This window comes from Nicotiana sylvestris, chromosome 8 (assembly GCF_000393655.2).
Source record: "Nicotiana sylvestris chromosome 8, ASM39365v2, whole genome shotgun sequence".
Classification (NCBI taxonomy): Eukaryota; Viridiplantae; Streptophyta; class Magnoliopsida; order Solanales; family Solanaceae; genus Nicotiana; species Nicotiana sylvestris.
Window position 1 is genome coordinate 37,863,527 of NC_091064.1, and position 23,054 is coordinate 37,886,580.

At 36.8% G+C, this 23,054-nt stretch overlaps 1 protein-coding gene and 1 long non-coding RNA gene across 2 annotated transcripts; one reads left to right on the plus strand and one right to left on the minus strand.

The window, feature by feature from the left end:
• The first annotated feature begins 1,186 nt into the window (after positions 1–1,186).
• LOC104248433 (non-specific lipid-transfer protein A-like) lies at positions 1,187–1,522 on the plus strand. Its single transcript, XM_009804687.1, has one exon. The coding sequence runs from the start codon at positions 1,187–1,189 to the stop codon at positions 1,520–1,522; it is 336 nt and encodes a 111-aa protein (XP_009802989.1).
• A 16,713-nt stretch (positions 1,523–18,235) lies between these two features.
• Positions 18,236–22,297, minus strand: LOC104248414 (uncharacterized). The gene is made up of 3 exons (XR_716445.2): positions 21,969–22,297; positions 19,637–19,731; positions 18,236–18,582 (listed from the first exon to the last, which is right to left on the minus strand). It is a non-coding gene; the product is annotated as an uncharacterized lncRNA (long non-coding RNA).
• Between the last annotated feature and the right edge of the window lie 757 nt (positions 22,298–23,054).

Consider the following 23,054-nt stretch of genomic DNA (forward strand, 5'->3'; position numbering starts at 1 on the left):
TTCGGAACACTCAAAGAAACATCAAATCATCAAAACACCCTCGGATTCAAAGCCTCAAGTTTCCAAAACTTCCAAATTCCGCAAATGACCAAAAAGCCTATCAAATCTCCTCCGAATGACCTGAAAATTTGTACACACATCAAAAATGACACAACGGGCCTATTCCAATTTCAGTAATTTCATTCCGACCCCGATATCAAGATTTCCACTGCCGATCGAAAAATGCCAAATTTTCAATTTCGCCAATTCAAGCCTAAATTTACCACGAACCTCCAAATCACATTCCGGACGAGCTCCCAAGTCCAAAATCACCTAACGGAGCTAACCAAATCATAAAACTCCAAATCCGAGATCCAATACTCAAAAGTCAAAACTTTGTCAAACCTTTCAAATTTAAAGCTTCAAACTGAGAATTATTCTTCCAATTCTATTCCGATTATCCTGAAAACCAAAACCGACGATTTACATAAGTCATAATACATCACACGGGGCTAGTCATGCCCGAGAACTGACGAGCGAGGTGCAAAAGCTCAAAACGACTGGTCGGGTCGTTACAAGTGACTTTGCCACCAAATATAAATTCCTAAGATCTCTCTAAATATAGACATTCACCTTAAATAGAATTCTACTTATAACACCTATTATATATAGTATTTAAAAAATCTAGGCAACTTTTTTTCAATGGGTATAATTGAAATTCCTTAAGTATTCCATATTAAGTTATTTTGGAGGCTAAACTCGTGCGATGCAACAAATAGTGATATAAATTTTCCCCAATTTAATAAGGAATATAATTTTACAATGACGGACGATGACTTTATTTATTACATTCTTATCCCGTATAAAAAGATCAAGTGGAGAGATGGCATCATTTTAAAGTCTAAAACTAGAAATAATTAAATAATCAAATTCGTCTTACCCCCAATATAAATAAAGAATCTAATATATACAATTACTGAAGATCACTTTATTTATTACATCCTCTCCAGTGTAACAAACAAAGGGAAGAGATGGCTTTCACATTAAGTAGTAATAATTAAATAGTCAACTCTTCAAAACCACTATAAATAGTCTTTAATCTTAGTTATTTATACAACATCTCTCTTTAAAGCTTTTCTTCTTCTATTTTCATAGAAAACCATCAAACTTTTTTTTTAAAATAATTTATTTCCACCCATTAAGAAAAATGGCAAAAATCCTTATAGCTTTGTTTGCTTTGTCTCTAATTTTAGGCCAAACAAATGCAGATATTCAGTGTAGTGATGTTATATCAAAAGTGAGCTCTTGTGAAGGGTATTTGCTAGGTAAAGTTGCAGCACCTAGCCCAAATTGTTGCTTTGGATTGCAAGATTTGGCTAAAGTGGCTGATGACTCACAACCAGATCGTCAAACTATTTGTCAATGCTTTAAAGCTGCCATGCAAACTTTCCCTGTGGACTTCCAAAAAGCTAAACAACTTCCTCAGATTTGCCATTTCAAGAGTACTATACCAATTGAACCCAATGTTGATTGCTCAAAGTAAGCATTTCACTTCTCACCCCTTTAGCATGAGTACGATCATTGGACTTTTGTTGCATAAATTTCATGGTTGTGTTTTTGGTGTACATCTGACTAATAAATGAGGTGTAGGGACACATAAAAGCGAATGTAGAGCAGGTCTAGCTTAGGTGATTAAAAATAACTAATAAGTATCAAGTGTTTAAAGTCACTTTAAGTTTTAAAGTTTATTTTATAAATAAATAATTACATGTTTGAATATATATATATATATATATATATATATATATATATATAAAGTGGTGAAATTGATAGTAAATAGTTAATCTGTTTGCAAAAAAGTATTCAAATGTTAGAATTGCTCATAAAACTATGAAAGACTAACGATGGAAACAAAATAGAGATATTTTTTGTTTTTTATTAGAATGGCATTTTGGAGATTGCAAAAGATATTAAGGATAAACTAATAAAAAATGTGGTCAACCTAAAAGTGCTTTTTAACTGAAAGTCGTGTAAATACTCCTATATGTTTGAGAAGTGAAAATTGAAAAATCTCTTAAAAAAACTCACTCAATCTTCACTTTATATATTATCAGTAGAGGTCTATCCTCTTCATGTTTACTACCTTTCTTTTATTTAGACTTCTATTCATTGTTTTTCATATTTTATCTTTATCTGACCTTCTGTCCTGTATAATATTTCAGGGTTTATTGAAGAAGAAGAATAAGAAAAGCATCCAAAGATAGAAAAGACGTATGCTGATGTTAATTTATAATAGGAAACATATTGTATTTTTTTTCTGGCAGTTAGCTTCTCAATATAAAATGATGGACAATCCGTTAATTATAAATTATGTTTGACACTTTTATTCGAGCTCTTACTTTCTATGTTAATTTCTTTTTATAGTTCTCGTTAAATTTAATAATCAAGATTTTATAAATATTAGTAGAGACAAAAATTACTCACTTTTGACAAACTTAACTGATGAAAACGCTTAAGCATATATATATATATATATATTTAAAAGACTATTTTAAACTCATCTTCAAACATAATGGACCATTTTAGTCAATTTTTATCAAGATTCAAATCTCAACATAGGCAAAAACAATAATAGATAATTTTTACTATTTGCCTAAGAGTGGTCAGACTTTGATAAGAGGTTATATGTATCCAGCAGAATCTCATAACTTTTTAGATCAAGAAAATCTTGTAGACCCTATGTTTTCACATTTCAATGAATTTAACAAATTTATGTATTGGTGAAGAATAAAAGTGGGTTAAATTTCATTTTTGAATATGCTCTTGAATTTTGAAAAATTAATAAGAAAATGGACTATGACAGGTGTATTGAGATACTACATAAGGGTAAAATAGAAAAGTAATAAGGAAGAGAATTATGGGGATGGTGGATGCGTGGACCTGAGGCTTGACTCACACACTTTGAGCTTTGGGGTTGTAGTGGATTTTAAGATAAATACATTTTTAGTATTCTCGCATTGAAATTTGACTAATTCAAATTTGTATTGCTTATGATCCAATGAAGAGGAAATGGGTCTTTATTAGGATTATTTTCATTCCCAAGATTTGAACTCGAAATTTTTGGTTAAATCAAAGTCGTACAGGGGTATCATCCGTTCAATCACAACCCTTGATATATAGTAGCTAATAAGATATTGTGTGTATTTAATATGACCGAAACATTTTTGAAAAATACTTTTTAAAAAAATGACTTAGTTGTTAGAAAGGTGTTAGGTAGGAAGCGAAAAATATATTTTATTAAACATATATGCTCAAGATTGATAACAATAATATAAGCATATTGGATAATGTTTTGTAATTAATTAATAATAATATGTTTAAGTGTTGGTTGAACAATTATATGAAGTTAAAATTTGATATAATAGCGTGGGTATAATTTTCTTTAAAAAATATTGATTGGCAATTAAACAACAGAAAATTATTATTTTTAGGAAAAAATATATTTTTTTAAGAAAAAAAATCGTCGTACCAACGCATCAAGTTAGGGTTCGTAAGGTGATGCAAGAGGTTTTGTGTCATGACCCAATTCTCCCTCCGTGAACCGTCGTGATAGCACCTAGTCTCTACGACGAGGTAAGCCTAACACTTTGCGAAAATAAAACAAAAACATGAAAATTATCTACTAACCGTAACAATTATCTAATAAGCAACTTAATTCCACTCGGATATACAATTATCACCATAGAAAAGTACAAAACAATTCTCAAAACCCGAAAACCCTCAAATCACAAGCTACTAAGAGGTCTTAAGTATTTTATACATCATTTCTACAGAAAGAAGGAAAAATGAACATAGGGGGATAGAGGGGGGCTCCGAGGATTTGCGGACGCGGGCAGATGTACCTTGAAATCTCCAATAAGCAGCAGCGACTGCAACTAGTGATGAAGCTGGTAAGATGAACCTGGATTTGCACACGAAAAATATGTGCAGGAAAGGGCATGAGTAGACCATAATGGTACCTAGTAAGTGACAAGCCTAACCTCGGTCGAGTAGTGATGAGATCAGGTCAGGGCCCTACTGTTATATATATAATAAAATTTAACAGAAAGAAATATCACAGTAAGAATAAATACAGAAATTTAACAAGAACATAAGCATAGAAGAACAATAGTTCAGAACACAAAGATAACAACAGGGGATCTCCAGAGATACCATTTCGCAGTCCCAAAGGTAAATGTGCAGGGGAATCTCCCGGAATACCGTTCCCTAGTCCCAAAGTAAATATGCAGTACAGGGGGATCTCCAGGAATACCGTTCCATAGTCCCAAAGTAAATATGCAGGTCGACCATCTGAAACAACAGTTACAGCAAGAAGCCCTACAGTTTAGGCTAAGTTCAAGCCAAAGAAAGTAGGAAATTTCACTAAACATGGTGCACAGAGTTCAAAGGAAGTTAAATCACGTAGGCATACTATTCTAATCTAAACAGGATAGTTACATATACTAGTGTAGTTCAAATAAGGAGAAACAGGTTATGACTTAGTGAAAAATGGAGTTTTACAACAAATAGCCCGTGTACGTACTCGTCACCTCACGTACACGGCGCTCACGTATCAAACAGTACCAAATCCTAAGGAGAGTTCCCTCACACAAGGTTAGGCAAGCCACTTACCTCGAACCAATCTCAAATCAATCTGTCACAATGCTCTTTCCATGAATATCCGGCTGTGGATGGACCAAATCTAGCCAAATCAATTACATAACATAAATATAGCTACAAGAAGCTAATCTAACTAATGAAATCAAAGCTAAGGTAAGAAATTGGAAAATTGCACAAAACGCCTCCTCGGGTGCACATCTCAGAATTGGGTAAAGATCACAAATTATGAACACCCATTCACTCACGAGTTCACTCGTACCAAAATTGTCCAAATCCGATGTCAAAATCCCAATCAAAACTCGAAATCTTAGTTGAAAAACTTCTTTTCATTTTTTCTCCAAATTTTCACCCCAATTCTGAAATTAAATAATACAATTAATGATAGATTAGTAGGATATAACCAAAATTAAGTTAATAATCATTACCCACTTAATATCTCTGAAAATCCCTCAAAATCTCATCCAAATCCGAGCTTCCAAACTCAAGTTTTGATAAAAATGGCTAACCCTCATTTTTTAAATGTTTAAGTACTGCCTAGGTAATTCTTCTTCGCGAACGCGGCCATCTCCTCGCGTTCGCGTAGAACAAAAAGCCAATGATCGAAAATCCTCTTTCGCGAATGCAAGAGTCCTCTCGCGAATGCGTAGCTTCACCTGTCAGACCTTTCGTGAACGTGTTCTCCCATATGCGAACGCGTAGAAAAAATCCTTGGGGTCCCAGCTGTTCCATGTTTCCTCTACGCAAATGCGTCCTACTCCTCGCATTCGCGATGATTCCACTGGCCACTCATACGTGAATGCGATATCCTCTTGGCGAACGCGAAGAACAAACTTCTACAACAAAAACACCAGAAAAATATGCTATCTTTCCAAAGTCCAAAATTATCCGTTGAGCATTCGAAACACACCCGAGGCACCCAGGACCTCAACAAAACCTACCAACAAGTCCTAAAACACCATACGAACTTAGTCGAGTCTATAAATCACATCAAACAATGCTAAAATCATGAATCACCCTCCAATTCAAACTTAAAGAAGTTTGAAACTTCCAAATTCGACAACTGATACCGAAACCAACCAAACCACGTTCGTGTCACGACCCAAATTTTTCCACCCTCGGGAGTCGTGATGGCGCCTACTAATGAGATCTAGGCAAGCCAATCCTTAACTGCTTACTTCATTAACAATTACTTCTTTTAACAATTATCAGCGATAGCATGAAAGCAACGAAATTAAATAAATAAGCGGAAGACTTAAGTTTAAAGAAACTCAACAATAATGCGAGAATCAACATATGCCTCTACCCAAGAACTGGTGTCACATTACTCACGAACTTCTAAGAGTACTAAATACAACCGTTTGAAAGGAAATATAAAATGTTTGTCTCGAATACATGAGATAACAGACTGAAATAAAAGATAGAGAAGACGTCGGGCCTGCGGACGCCTACAAGGCTACCTCGGTGTCTCACTGGACTGAAGGCTGGCTTCCGTGCTACTGCTGCTGTCCAAGACCTGTATCTGTGCAAAAGAGCACAGAGTGTAGCATCAGCACAACCGACCCCATGTGCTGGTAAGTGTCTAGCTTAACCCCGGCGAGGTAGTGACTAGGCTAGGACCAGACTCTAGATAAACCTGTACAGTTATATAATATATGGCGGAAAAGTAAACAAGTAATAAGCAGTTAAAGCTGGGGAAGGGAAAACATGCTTCAGGGATAGCAGTTAAAAGAGAATAACAGGGAATAATAAGGAAGCTAGCACTATAGCTTTTATCACAAATGAAGAAAATAAAGGCAACTTTCACTTTCAGTTTCCTCTTGTTGCAGGCGTGCAACCCGATCCCATTTCTCATAGCTCGTGGTAGGCGTACCACCCGCTCCTATTTCATTCTATCTCGTGGTAGGCGTACCACCCGCTCCCATTTAATTATATCTTGTGGTAGGCGTACCACCTGCTCCCATTTCATAATATCTTGTGGTAGGCGTACCGCCCGCTCCCATTTCATAATATCTTGTGGTAGGCGTACCATCCACTCCCATTTCATAATATCTTGTGGTAGGCGTACCGCCCACTCCCATTTCATAATATCTTGTGGTAGGCGTACCACCCGCTCCCATTTCATAATATCTTGTGGTAGGCGTACCACCCACTCCCATTTCATAATATCTTGTGGTAGGCATACCACCCGCTCCCATTTCATAATATCTTGTGGTAGGCGTACCACCCGCTCCCATTTCAGTTCATCACACAATCACAAGAAATCCCGGCAAGGGAACATAAGTATTATAATAACTTCCCGGCAAGGGAACAAAGATATCGAAATAGTCATCCCGGCAAGGGAGAATCAACTATAACCAATCTCACTTTGCTAGTACTCAGTTCAATTAATGGAAATACTTAATCATAGAGGATCATTAATTAAAGTATACAAGGTGTCATTCAAACACACAACAACTTTCAAGTTAAGACCCACGGTCATGCTTGACACCAACGTATAGATACTCGTCACCATGCCTATATGTCGTACTCAACAAGAAGCAAGTAGCAAATATGACTCAACTCCTAATCCCTCAAGCTAGGGTTAAACCAAACACTTACCTCGATGCCTTGAACACCACTCAAGTCTCAATTATAGCTTTACCTCTTGATTCCACCACCAATCCGCTCGAATCTAGTCACAAGTTGCTTAATTACATCAATAAATGCTAAATAAGTCAACCCCAATGCATGAAAATGAGTTTTCCAAAGTTTTACCCAAAAGTCAAAAATCACCCCCGGGCCACGTGGTCGAAACCCAAGGTTCGGACCAAAACCCGATTACCCATTCCCCCACAAATTCAAATATATGGTTTGTTTTGAAATCGGACCTCAAATTGAGGTCCAAATCCCCAATTTTAGAAAAAATCTAGATTCTACCCAAATCACCCAATTTCCCCATGAAAATCTTTGATTTGAAGTTGAAATCATGTTAAAAGATGTTAAGAAGTGAAGAAAATGAGTTAGAAATCACTTACCAATCGTTTCGGAGAAGAAAAGTTGTTTGGAAAATCGCCTCTTATGTTTTGGGGTTTTGAAAAGTGTAAAATAACTGAAATTCACGTGTATTTATACCCCTCTGTAGTTTCCACCGCGGACCGCGCAAGAAGGACCACAGTCGCACAGGCTTCCTGAAAGCCTGCAGATCTATGCCCCGCGCGAACCGCGGTCGCGCAGCACCCACCGCGGACCACGCAAAGGTGACCGCGGCCGCACTGGCCCCTCCGCGACCGCACGCGTTTCCTTGTGGGCCATGCAAAAGGGTTCAGAGACCTGTCAAAATTCCTGAACCTACAACATCTGATCTTTTAAAGCCTAAGGCATCCCAGAACCTACTAGAAACTCACCTGAGCCCTCGAAACTCTAAACCAAGCATGCACACTACCTCAAAAACACCCTACGAACATATTCATGTGATCACATCACCAATGTAACATCATGAACATCGAATTGAGCCTTAAGATCAATGAAATTTCTCCAAAATTCCTTTCAAACATCAATTTCCCAATTAGGGTCTGGATCGCGTCAAACGACATCCGTTTTCAACCAAGTTTCACAGGAATGACTCAAGTGATATATAAGACCTGTACCGGGCGCCGAAACCAAAATACGGGCCCGATACCAACACGTTCTGATCAAATTTCATTTCAATTTTTTTTTCTTTAAACATTTTCAGAAAATAATTTTACTTAAAAATTCATAACTCGGGCTTGGGACCTCGGAATTCGATTCCAGGCATACGCCCACGTCCCATATTTTTCTACGGACCCTCCAGGACCGTCAAATCACGGGTCCGGGTCCGTTTATCCAAAATATTGACCGGAGTCAAACTTATTCATTTCGATTTAAAAACTTAGAAATTTTCACAAGATTTCACGTTTAAGCTTTCCAGCTATGTGCCCGGACTACGCACACAAATCGAGGCGACTCTAAATAAGGTTTTCAGGGCCTCGAAGACAGATTTTAATTAGAAACATATGATGACCCCTTTGGGTCGTCACAGTTCGATTGACCCCAAATTTTGCAAATAAGTCATATTTAACATTACGGACATACTCCAACTTGCGAAATCGTATTCCGACCCCGATATCAAAAATTCCAATACTAGTCCAAAACTCCAAAAATTCAACTTTTGCCATTTCAATCCTAAATAAGCTACGAACTTCCAAAACACAATCCGGACACACCCCTAAGCCCAAAATACCCAATGGAGCTAATGAAATCGACGGGACTCCATTCCAGAGTCATCTTCACACAGTTTCGACTACGGTCCAAATTCTAAAATTTAAGCCTCCGTTTAGGGACTAAGTGTCCCAAAAACTTTCAAAAACCAAAATAAAAACTCCCGGCAAGTCACATTAGCAAAAAAAGATATGGGGGAAGCATTTAATAGGCGATCAGGGCTCTAACTCTCAAAATAACCAGCTGGGTCATTACATTTTGGGAGCTATGGAGCATAATGCTAGTGTGATAAAGGAGGAAAATGTGATGTCTAAAGGGCAGAATGATCAAGCTATAGTACCAAAGGCAACAAGAATCATGGAACAATTCCATTGGCTTGTGAATCAGCAACTGAGTAGACTATGCAGCTTCAGATCAATGTGCTTTTGAAGACTCCTATTCAGACCTTACATGACCTAGTGACACACAATGTGGCTCCTGTGGCGATTGATAAAGTCTTAATGGAACAACAACAATTTGACTATGCAAGAGATGATAAGTTCACAGCTGGAAATTTCAAACAAATGGCAAGGGAGGCTAACCTATCTCCTAGAGCCAGTGCCAAGGTAGGTAAGAAAAGCAAGAAGTAGGCACAAAATAAGGAAGCACCACAACCTACAAGATTAATGCCCAGAAGGTCACTGCCACAAACTAGATGATGATCAAATTACTAATTTGGAATATAAGGTCTTAAATACATAGCATGCCTTTTCTAGGGTGATTAATATGCAAAGAGAGCATAGTTTCTTTGTCATTGTATTGATGGAACCATTTCAGAATCAAAGGCACATACAAAGGTACAGAAGAAGGATGAATATGAAAGCTACTTCGTCAAATATTAATGGGAAGATATGGCTAATTTTTTATGTTAATGTGGAATAGGAATTGATCATGTACGCTGCACAACTGGTAACTATTAAGGTGTTTCATCATGATATTAACCAATATATTATGATGACTTTTATGTATGCAAAATGCTCAGTCCTTGAGAGGTTGGAATTGTAGGATAATTTATACTATCTTTTAAGTGATATGGAGATGCCTTGGATGGTAGGTGGTGACTTTAATGTGATACTTCATGAAGATGAAAAGATTGGTGGTATTCCAGTGAACCCTCCTGAAAATGAAGATTGGTGGTATTCCAGTGAAGATTGGTGGTATTCCAGTGAACCCTCCTGAAAATGAAGACTTTGCCTTTTGTGTCAATTCAATTGGATTGTTTAATCTAGGCTACAAAGGGGGTCCATTCACTTGGTGGAATGGAAGACCTAATGCTGAATGTATCTTTAAGAGACTGGATAGGATATTGGTAAATCTTCCATTCCATAATCTTTTTCCTACTATTGAGATTGAGCATTTGATAAGAACTGAATTTGATCATGCGCATTTGTTCATGAGTTGTGGAGAACAAGCTGCAAACTATGTGAAACCATTTAGGTTTCTCAATTTTTGGACCAAACATGAGACTTTTAAAGAGGTGGTGAGGCAGAATTGGCAAGCAGACTTCATTGGTGATCCTTTTCTTATGTTCAAGCATAAGTTGAAGAATATGAAGGCTGCATTATCCAAATGGAGTAAAGTCACTTTTGGTAACATCTTCTAGCAGTTGGCAATCTTGGAGGACATTGTAAAGGTGAAGGAGATGTTGTTTGAGGAAGAACCAACAATAGCTAATAGAATAGTTCTTCAACAGGCCCAGGCATAATTAAAGAAGTATTTGAGTATTGAGGGGCAATATTGGAAGCAAAAAGCTGGAATGACTTGGTTTGCTGAAGGTGATAGAAATACTACTTCTTTTACAATCATTTGGATGGCAAAAGGAAGAAGCTGAAACTAAAGAGGATTCAAAATGGAGATGGGAACTGAATTGAGGATCAAGTTCAATTGGTTGGTGCTGTTGTGGACTTCTATCAAAATTAGTTTACCAAAGAAGGTGATCCTACAGACTACTCTTTGCTTGACAATGCACCTTCCATGGTGACTATAGAGCAAAATATGGAGTTATGTATATATCCAATACTAGAAGAGGTCAAGGGTGCAATTTTTGAGCTGAGTGGAGATAATGTTTGTAGTCCAGATGGATTTACTAGAAAATTTTATCAAAAATGGTGGGAGATTATTAGCTTTGATATACACAGCATTGTACTACATTTTTATGGAGGTGCTACACTGCCTAAGTCCATTACACAACTAATTTGGTGTTGTTGTCTCAGAAACCTATGGTGCAAACATTTTCTGACCTTAAACTAATAAATTTGAGCAACTTCATCAATAAGGTGAATACATGGTGCTACATGATAGGCTGGAGAAGTTCTTGTCTGCCTTGATATCTCCTAATCAATCTGGATTTGTGAAGGGTAGGAGTATATTTAATAACATCTTTCTCATATAGAAGATAGTCACAGATATAAGACTTAGAGTTAAGCCAGCTAATGTGGTGATTAAGCTAGACATGGCTAAGTCCTATGATAGGGTCTCTTGGAAGTATTTGCTGCATGTTTTAAGGAAGATGAGATTTACAGAACATTTCATCAACATGGTATGGAACTTGATATAAAATAATTGATATTCAGTGTTGGTGAATGGTCAAGCTTCAGGATTCTTCAAGTCTACAAGAGGGGTGAAGAAAGGTGATCCACTGTCTCCTGCATTGTTCATATTATCAGCAGAAGTGCTATCTAGATCCTTGAACAAGCTGTTTGAGGAAAAAGCCATTGTAGGATTTGGTATGTCTAAGTGGTCTGAACCTTTGAATCATTTGGCATATGCTGATGACACTATCACTTTGCCTCAACTCAACCAGAATCTTTGAAGAAGGTGATGCCATTATTAGGGATTTATGAGAGGATTTCTGGACAGTTGATCAACAAAGCTAAGAGTTAGTCTATATGCAAGCTAATGTTTCCAATGCATTATTTCAAGCAACATGAGATGTCATAGGTTTTGCTAGAGGGGAGTTTCCTTTTACCTACTTAGGGTGCTTTATATTCTACACTAGAAGAAAGAAAGATTACTATGATGATGTCACGACCCAAATTTTCCTCCGTTGGGTATCGTGATGGCACCTAGTCTTAGGAACTAGGTAAGCCTAACATTAAATTAAACAACAACAACATTTAAATAACATCTAACAACTTGAAATAGAAACCTCTTTAAAAATTTTAAGTTCCCAAAATCGGTAGTACAAGTCATAAGTTTTACAAAGTTTACTACAACTTTTAAGGGCTACCTCATGTTTGAAACCTCATGTTTGAATCTAGACGCGAAGGTCTACAACTTTAGTTTTTGAATCATCTCCAAATTCCTTATAGATCAAAAGATATAAGCTTCCGAAGTCGGACCAGCGAACCTGCGGAATCACCAAAAGTGCGGCCGCAGACAAAATTATGCGGTCCAAACTTTTCCTCAACGGTCAGCACTTTTTCGTTAGTTGCAACACTTTTTCATCTGCTACAGCACTCAAAAATGTGCCTCAGCACATGAAATTGTGCGGTCCGCACTAGAACGTTCCAGAACAACATTAGAGTGTTGAAATGCCTAGACTCTCTCAAACCTCAACCCGAAACACACCCGAGGCCCCCGGGACCTCAACCAAAGATACAATCAAGTCCTAAAATACAATACGAACTTGGTCGATCCCTCAAATCACATCAAACAACAACAAAAACACGAATCGCACATTAATTCAAGCTTAATGAACTTGAAACTTCAAACTTCTAAAACTGATGTTGAAACCTATAAAATCACGTCCGATTGAGCCTAAATTTTGCACACAAGTCATATACAACATCACTAACCTAATCCAACTTTTGGAATTAGAATCTGACCCTGATATCACCAAATTTAACTCTTGGCCAAACCTCTCAACCTTCCAAAACTTGAATTTTTCCAACTTTCACCGAAATGCTTCAAATTACTCTAGGGACATCCAAATTCAAATCTGGGAACACGCCTAAGTCCCAAATCGCCATACAAAGTTGTTAAGATCATCCAAAACCCACTTTCACACAAAGTCAAAATCCCGATCAACTCTCACCGCTTAAGCTTCCAAAACTAGAATCCTTCTTCCAATTTGACTTCGAATCATCCGGAAACTAAACTCGACCATGCACGCAAGTCATAACACATAATACAAAGCTTCTCAAGACCTTATGCCACTGAACAAAGCTTAAATACTCAAAATGACCGGTCAAGTCATTATAAATGATCTCATAAAGAAGGTGAAAGCTAAAATGCACTCTTGGAAAGGGAAGTTGCTATTGTTTGGAGATACAGCAACACTCATCACTAGAGTGTTGAAAAGTATGCCAGTTCATATTTTATCAATGCTTGATCCCCCAAATAATGTTATTGAGCATTTGCACAAGATGTTTGCAATATTCTTTTGGAGTACAAAGCAGGAAGGCAGGAGCAGGCATTGGGCATCTTGGCAAAAATTATGTCTACCTAAGGATGAGGGTAGATTAGGGTTTGGATCTCTTCATGATGTTTCTAGATCTTTGTTTGCTAAGATTTGGTGGAGATTCAGAACAACCAAATCACTATGGTCTAACTTCATGTGGAACAAGTACTGCAAGAAAGAGAATCATACGTGCAGTTTAGGGCAGGTCTCATGTGTGGAAGCAGATGCTGAATGCAAGGGAAGATGTAGAGCATGTGATACTGTGGGAAATGAAAAGTGGTACAACAAATGTAAGGCATGAAAATTGGACAGGCTTAGGGGTACTATACCACTTGGTTCCACCTGAGTTTCGTATCAATGAGGAACTGGAATGAGGAGATGATTGACAGACTTTTCCTGAAGATATAGCTGAACATATTATACAAAAGGTTAAGTTTGAAGGCAATTTTGATTACTGGGTAAACCTTTGTGGAAACCTACTGCTTCAGGTAAGTTTACAGTGAGTAGTCCTTGGCACATACTGAGATATAGAGCCCTGACCTGATCTCATGACTACTCGACCGAGGTTAGGCTTGGCACTTACTGGATATCGTTGTGGTGTACTCATGCCCTTTCCTGCACATGTTTTCCATGTGCAGATCTAGGTACTAGCTATCAGCCTCAAGTTTAGCTGTGTGGTTGCTGCCTTAGGAGACTTCAAGGTACAACTGCATGTCCGCAAACCTCAGAGTCCCCTTTTATCCCCTTGTGTTACCGAGTGGCACCGTTTCCGCTTATTAATTATATCTATTAGCTGTTCTCTTTGTGTTTACATTTCATTTCCGCAATATTAGGCTTACCTAGTCATTGAGACTAGGTGTCATCACTATATTCCACGGAGGGAGAAATTGGGTTATGACAAGTAGGTATCAGAGCTCTAGGTTCATAGGAGTCATGAGTCACAAGTTGATTTATTAGTGTCTCGTGGATCGGTACTGTAACGAACCGATCGGTCATTTGAGCATATGCACTTTGCTCGGTTGTTTGAGCACATGAGTAGCTCCGTGTGATGTATTATGACTTATGTGAATCGTCGGTTTTGGTTTTTCAGGTTATTCGGAATTGATTTAGAAGAACGATTCTCAGCTAGAAGCTTCAAATTTGAAAGAGTTAACCAAGTTTGACTTCTTAGTATTTGACCCTAGATTAAATTTTTGATGGTTTCATTAGCTCTGTTGGGTGATTTTGGAGTTAGGAGCGTGTTCGGATTGTGATTTGGAGGTCCGTATTGGAATTTGGCTTGAAATGGCGAAAGTTGGAATTTTTGAAAGTTTGACCGGGAGTGCACTTTTTGATATCGGGGTCGGATTCTGATTTCGGAAGTTGAAATAGGTATGTAATGTCAAATGTGACTTGTGTGCAAAATTTAAGGTCAATTGGGGGTGATTTGATAGGTTTTGGCATCGGTTGTGGAAGTTGAAGCTTCAAAGTTCAATGATTTCGAATTGAGGTGTGATTCACCGTTTCATTGTTGTTATGTGTGTTTTGAGGCCTCGAATAGGTCCGTGTTATTATACGGGACTTGTTGGTATATTTGGTCGGGGTCCTGAGTGGCTCGGGTGAGTTTTAGATGAGGTTCGGATCATTTTCATTTCATGTTGCATTACTCAAGATTTCTAGTTCTGGTATGACCACACATGCGGCTGGTTTGCGTAGGTGCGATGGCCGCGATGCGAGCCAAGTGTTGCAGATTTGAGTTTTCATTGGGGAGTGAAGGTCCATAGGTACGGAGGTATTTGCGTAGAATCGCGCCCGCAAATGCGATCATGACCATCGCAGAAGCGGCATGTCTCGCAAATGTGAGCCCTTTCCATAAAAGTGAAGGTCGCAGATGTGGCCACTTATCCGCAGATGCGAAAGTGCTGGGCAAAGTTATAAAAAATAGAGGGTTTCGTTCTTTCTTAATATTTTAAGATATGGGACTCGGATTGAGGCATTTTTTGAAGAAAATTTCATCACAAGGGTTGGGGTAAGTGTTCTCTGCTCAGTTTTGATTATATTTCATGAATCCATCTTCATTTTTAGCAATTGATTGATGAATTGAAACAGAAAATTGGGGGTTTTGGACTAAAGTTTCATGATATGAATTTTTGAGTTTTGAACACCGATTTGGTGTCGGATTTGAGTGAAACTAGTACAGTTGGACTAGTAATTGAATGGATTGTCGGATTTTGTGAATTTTGTCGAGTTTTGAGGCATGGGCCCGGGTGTGATTTTTGGTTGGATTTTGGGATTTGATGTAGAATTCGATCTTTATAATTTGTAATTGCTTCCTTAGGCTTTATTTGATGTATTTGAGTTGCTTTTGGCTAGTTTTCAGCCGTTTGGAGGTCGCTACGCGCGTGAGTGACATCCTTGGAGCATCGCTTGGCTTGCTTGGCATTAGAATTGGCTTGTTTAAGATAAGTAACTCTTCTAAAATTAGTGCTGAGGGAATGAAACCCAAATTACATGCAATGTTATTGATGATGAGGTGACGCACATGCTAGGTGATGGGCATGTGGGCGTGCACCCTGTGAATGGTGGCTTTGTTGCCTTCATGGCAATGTATGGTGGCCCTTCTTTGATGATATATGTGTTTTCATCATGTGATTAATTAATTGAGTTATCAATCGTGCTAGATATCATGTTTAGGCTTTATGCTGATATTGGCAGGACCCATAGTGGTCGTTTCTTGTTGTCACCTAACTAATTTCATTAATATTTCATACTCAGTCATATTCATGCATTCAAATCATATCTTAGTCTCAATCGTTATTTTTTGATACATTATATCATTGTTGTCGGGCTAGTTTTATGACATTGAGAGCCGGAGAGACTGGAGAGATTAATGACTAAGTGAAATCGAGGGCGTGATTGTGAGGATATTTATGGGATCGGGCTACATGCCGCAATATGTTTTGTTGATTTATGCCATGATTGGCTTGTTATAGAGCTTGGGCTGAAGGAGCCCCTCCGGAGTCTGTATACACCACCAGTGAGTGCAGGTACCTACTGAGTGCGAGTGCCGAGTGATTGGGAGGATTGAGTGACTGTGAGGACTGAGTGGCTGTGAGGACTAAGTGATTGTGAGGACTGAGTGATTGGGAAGACTGAGTGAATTGATACTCTAAGAATATGCATATGGTTTTATTGCTGAGTCGCATCGCATTTGACATGCACATGATATACAAGCATAGAGATGTATTTTCCTCATGTTGTACGGTATCACGTCATTTATGACTTTTTACACACATTGATATGTGGTTAAAGAGAGGTATTTCAGATATGCTATCTGGAAAGAAAATGGAACATCATATTTACTGTAGAAATGATTTTTGGAGAAAAGTTACAGTTTTCAAACTTACTCATATTTTTTGCAATTTGGGTAAAGGATTTGGGCTTTTATTGGTATACTTGAAAAGCAAAACTATTTTTGGAAAGACTATGAAAAGGCTGAGCACTTTATCTCTGAGCTATTTCTTTATTTATTTTCTTTACACTATTATGAACTGCTATTGGTTATTGATGTTGGACCGGACCTATGTTCCAACTCGTCACTGCTTTCAAACCTAAGTTTAGGTTTGTTACTTATTGAGTACATGGGGTCAGTTGTACTCATACTACACTTCCTGCACATTGCATGCAAATTTTGGATGTCGATATTGCTGTGTTCAACGAAAGCTGGATTGGAAGATGTACTTGCTTCCAGATTATAGCTACCTCTTGTTCATGGTAGCCTTAGATTATATAACTCCTTTTATGTACTTTTCAAACAGAAGATGTATTTATTTCCTATTAGTTTTGAAACCTCTAGTCTTAGAAGCTCATGATTTTTACTACCAGTCCTTGGGAAATGTATAAGATTTAGATAATTCCTTTGTTTAGTTGTTTTATTAAGTTAAATGGAAATGGTTAATTGTAAATTGGCTTACCTAGCGGGTTGGGTTAGGTGCCATCACGACTTGTGGATTTTGGGTCGTGACAGATTGGTATCAGAGCTCTAGGTTCATAGGTTCTACAAGTCATGAGCAAGTGTCTAATAGAGTCTTGCGGATCGGTATGACGACGTCCATACCTATCTACGAGAGGTTATAGGGCATTTAGGATATACTTCCTATCTTTCTTTCATTATCGTGTAATATTGATTCAGCTTGAAGCGTGAACCTTTGAATTCCTTCCACGCATTCGTATGCACACTTGAGTGCTCGGTATCAACTGTGCATCGACGGCTTGTGATTCCCTGGATGGAGTGCGAGATGTGATTTCTGTGTGTTGATGATGGAACAGTCTGGAGGACTTGAGGCCGGGTTTTGACTGTATCTTGAGCATTGAGGTATTGATTGTGTGAGCACATGCTTTTGGATTTATATGTCCGGTAGTGTCCCTATTAATGAAATTTGTGGCTGGATGGCTACGTGATGAGTAAGATGTACCACTACAACAAAAAAATCTTTTAGCGGCAATTAATATGTTCTTTAGCGGTAATAACAATTGCCGCAAATAAATTTACCGGCAATTAATCATTAGCCGGCGAATCCAGCGTCGCTAAAGAGCAAATGCTGGTAAAGATCCCCTTTATTGTCGCTAAAGTCCATGAACTTTAGTGGCAATAATTTACCGGTAATTAATATGGCCAGTAAAACTCTCCAGAATATCCAAATTCACACATTTTATGGCTTTAGTTATTACCGGTAAACATCATTCAATTGCCGATAGAGACCGTACAAAAGAACCCTTTTAGCGGCGAATGCAACAGTCACTGAAACTATCTGCCAATTGGTCTTTATCCATATACTACTTCTGTTATTTTCTATAAAGATCCATCTTATTGTCAAAAGGGTTTATTTTTTCATGATTTTTTATTGCATGTTATATATATTTAAATTCAAGTATAATAATAATAATAATATAATAAGATTCATTCAAAAGAGCTTAATGCACTATATTAAATCCTAAGCAAAATAACTATTAATTCATAATTTCATAGTGCCAACTACATAACCAAAAAAGTAAACTGTTTGAATCTAATAGCTAGTACCATTTGGTCTAATAACTGATATTATCAAATAGCTATAATACAATACAACAAATACATATTAAATTTTCTCTAACTCTTGATCATGATGAAGCCTTCCACACGAAAAATGTCTGAAGATCCACTTAATCTCTGGCTAAACGTTCGAGTAATAGTTGTTTGCCTTCCCAAGACCATATAATATCTCGCAACTAGTCTCCAAAGATATATGCCTTGCATATATCAGTACCTTTACAGGAAATAAATCAAAGCATGAAATTAGTATTTCTTTTGGTGTGGTAGTAAGCCATGAATGGTGTGATATTGCACAAGTAATTTAAAACCAATGATCATCAAATAGCCTCGAGCACTTATGAAATTAAGCAACAAAGTATGCACCGAAGATTTTGGTAGGTGTCAAAGCATTAGGTTGATCATTAACTTGTCTGTTTCACCTGTAGGCTTTTAAGACATCACGATTGGGGAAAAAATAGAATCTCCTGTAGGCTTCTAGTTGTACTATACAAGCCATCTATTTCGTATTTCGTATTTCGTATCGTGTATTTCATATTTCGTATCTCTTATATATTGTTGTTATTTTTATTACGCATTTTTATGGTACTAATATATCATCTCCTATTGCTTTTTTGAGCCGAGGGTCTCCTGGAAACAGCCTCTCTACCCTTCGGGGTAGGGATAAGGTCTGCGTACATATTACCCTCCCCAGACCCCACTTGTGGGATTATACTGGGTCGTTGTCGTTGTCGTTGTTAAGAGCAGAAGGTTGATTTTTCAGGATCTCAACAATCTTTCAATATTTCAAAAAATATATCTATGTAGAAATAAACTAACAACTGCACTATCTAAGAACCAAAACTAGAAATAGAGCAACAATACTTTTAAGTTAATTTTCACAAGACTAGATATCTAAACTAATAAAATCACATGCTCGGACTGCCACTCTACTGCAACTATGTGAAATGGCAAAAATCCTAACTGTATCTGGACCAAGCTAACAATCTCATGAAATTAGTTATTCCTATCTAATTATCAATAAGATAGATTCCGGATAATAGAATATTAAGAAAAGAGAGAGGAGATTGCCATATTAGACGCTCACCAATACAAACAAGTTCTACTATTTTTTCTAGAACAATTAAATAGTTACACAAACGAGAGGAGAGGACTGAAAATAACGAGTTAAGAACCAAATATTTCTTTTATTATACCATGGACGGATAGGAAGCTGTAGAGCGGAGATTAGCAACATATATTCAAATACAAAAAAGAAAAGAAATCTTTACTTTGAAATGACAGTAGTAGTCCTTGTGTTGCTCGTTCATCGTCACTATTTGCATAAGGGATCAATTATATTTTCTTGACATGGATCATCAGGGACCTATTATAAATATCAACAGATTAGGAAACAATTGGACCAAGTAAATATCTTTAGCATATTATAATATAGAAACCTACCTTCAATAAGAGACTTAAGAAAAATCTCCACCAAACTCAACAGAAATAAAAATTGCAGTTGCTACTAGCAGAAAATAAATATAAAACGGAATGATATTATAATACTGCAGTTCTTCATCATATTATTCATTGACCATATTGCCAAATCAGGTTCTCATATTACGTTCTCCATGAGAAAGCGCTTTATAAGTTGCAAGAACTCATAGAAGTCATTTCAAAGTAGTGCTATTATGAAATAGAAAGAATATATATTCTTTTCTTTAGAAGTGGAACATCGAGGGAAAATGATAGTTTGAGAATAGAAATTCTCATATTAGGAGCTAATTTTCATTCAGGTTTCTTTACGACTAGCACTGCATCTAAACTTCAGAAAAGTAAAGAAGGAAAAATGAAAATGATTTGTCTATGACAATAATCAAGCTAGATATTATGAGCCAGTTTTTCTCCATCAAACATTTTAATGATATTGGTATAACACTAATAAAGAGGAGAAGAAGAAGTATCCTAACTGCAGTGCAGCACCATGGATCCTATTGAAAGATCTTAAGTATCAACTAACACTAGAAGTATCCTATTGAAAGATCAACTAATTCATGCTCAGTAGCAGAAACCTATCTAATAACTGCAGTGCAGCACCATGGATGGAAAACAAACTTTTTAAATTTCCAAGTTCACATGATAACCTAGTACAACAAGATTAGTATTCAACTTTTGCACTGAACATCAAATAGCTTCCCTAGTATCTTGTAATAGTTTCCACATCTACCTATGCAAGAATGGAAACAGGACGACATATATCTGATTAGAACAAAATTCTCACCATCTTCAATCCTCACTCTATTGAGAGCTACATTAGACAATTAGAAAAAAGTACATGCCAATTGGAAGTACCCCTTGAAGAAAAAAGTATATGACAATTAGAACAAAGTACCCCTTTGAAGAATGTGAACTTAACCTAAAAATAGAATCACAAATGGCGTATTCAAGAAGTGATTTTCACATCAAAATGTACCAAAATCACATTTAACACAAAATAAATTTGTTGTCTAAGGTTGTCAGAAGTGGAAGTCTAACTTACTTTGCCATTATTTTTTAAGTTAATGCGTCAAAGTGTTAAAAAAGGCAATCAACTTCCTAGGACATTTAATGGACAACAGGTTGCCTCATAAAAACTACTTTAGGTAATACATTCAAATTAGAAAATTTTACTTAAATCTTTGCCACATCACATCACCTCAACAATAAGTAAAAGTATGACGCTTTTTTTAACTTTCATCTTCTTTATCCCCCAACATGAAGCATTCATATGAAACTACACTATATCCCCTTGTTCGAAAAGAGTAATTTAAACAAATAGTTCATCAAAAGAGCAAATTGAAATCTGTAGTCTAAGTCACATGGCTAGAGTAAATATTGCATAAGAACTCAATACTAGTTGTCATGTCTCATATTTATTTTGTCTTATAAACATCAAATAATATGAAGAATGTCGTTAATCTGCCATAATGTCTATATCTTAGCATAGTTGTATAGCACCAACATGATTTCAAGATATTTCTACTTCACAATAAACCCTTTAAATTTCAAAATTTTACAAACCATTGCACATAGGGATTCCAGACCGATTTCGAAAGTAGGTCCCTCCAATCTATTCCTCTCAGATGCGTGAAAATTAATCATTACCTGGAATGAAACTTCATCAAGTAACCTGCAAAAGTTTCTTTCCAGAAACCTGAAAATCAAGTTGTTCCTACTCAAAAACTCATGAATTTATATGGAGTAGGTTACTAGAAATATTAGTTTATCCTCCTTTATTTTATCTAACTTAGCAACAATAAGAAAATTTAGAACGATTCATAGTAACTACATAGCTATAGTTCTTTGTTTCTACTAACATACTGAAGCTTTCTATCTTAATACTTCCTTTAGGTACTGTTTGTCAAGATTTTTTTTTCTTTTTAGATCTATTGTATTTCGAGATTAAATTTCATTCTCCTAACAAAAAATGCAACAACCAAAAGAACATGACTATAAAATCAAATAAAAATAAATTTTCCACAAAATCAATAACATTTCACAAAGTACCTGATGCCGAAAAGTGTTGACAATTGCAATTTATTAAGATACATAAAATAAAAAAATATTATAAGGGAGCATAACCTGCACTTGGCTTCCTCAATTACAGAAAAAGGGCGTTTTCGCGCTTCGAATCCCACTGATATAGCAAGCAACTACTTTGCATCAGTAACCGAAACTGTTGACATGTAGATGTAGCAAGAACAAAGCATCAAATATTCTGATGTTTCTTTATTATTTAATAGGAAAAATAAAGGATCTCTGTCGAATAGTATTTTTAGGAAGATGATGAAATTGATGATGAATAAGCGGGTAATAATTGAGTAGGAACTAGAATTTTGGGCGTTAGGGTTTCATTGGATTTTGAATACTATGAAAAGGGCATGAAAGAATGAATACTACTTATGAATGTTAAGGAGGGAAATGAAAAATAATTTTGAGGGAGGGCAAAAAAAGTCCCGCTCTATACAAGGCATAAGCTTTTAGTGGCCATTTTTTTTAATTGCCGAGAAAAAAAATGGTTAATCTTGGCAATTATTCAATTGCCGCTAATATTGGTCTTTATGGAATTAATTACTGGCAATTGATTTATTGTCGCTAAATAATTGCCGCCATATGCCTTTTTTGTAGTAGTGTGTGACTGCGAGATGTGTTCATATAAGTTGAATGTGACGCGAAGGATTTGCTTGAGGTGTAGAAAGAACTATTTGGTACTTGATTTCCATCCTGATTTGACGTATAGTCTCGAGTTATGGGTGTTGAAGGACCTTTCATGTTATTTAGTTGAGGAGTGAAGTAGATTTTCATGTCGTGATATGAGCTCAGGCTCAGGAAGATTAAGTGATTGTGTAATGGTTATGATTGTGGAAGGGTATAAGAGATGTTGGTTTGAGGCGAAGCAGGTGGGTTATCTCCTGCGGGGTGTCATGAAGGTTGTGTGATCCCTATGTTATTTTGTAGCGAGTCCTCTTTTACCAGTAAATTATATGTATTGCAATTTGAGTTTGGATCACTTATGAGAGTTGGCTTGACTGTTACAAGGATGAATGCGAGATTTGCAGATGATTTGAGATATTAGATGGTTTGTGATGCATGAGCTTATGGAGGATTTAGTTGAATCTCACTATGGTATTAGGGCAGTAATAGAGTATGGGCATTGTTAGATATTGT

Coding starts and splice junctions, on each gene's coding strand:
- LOC104248433 (XM_009804687.1), top strand. CDS start 1,187: ATGGCAAAAATCCTTATAGCTTTGTTTGCTTTGTCTCTAATTTTAGGC.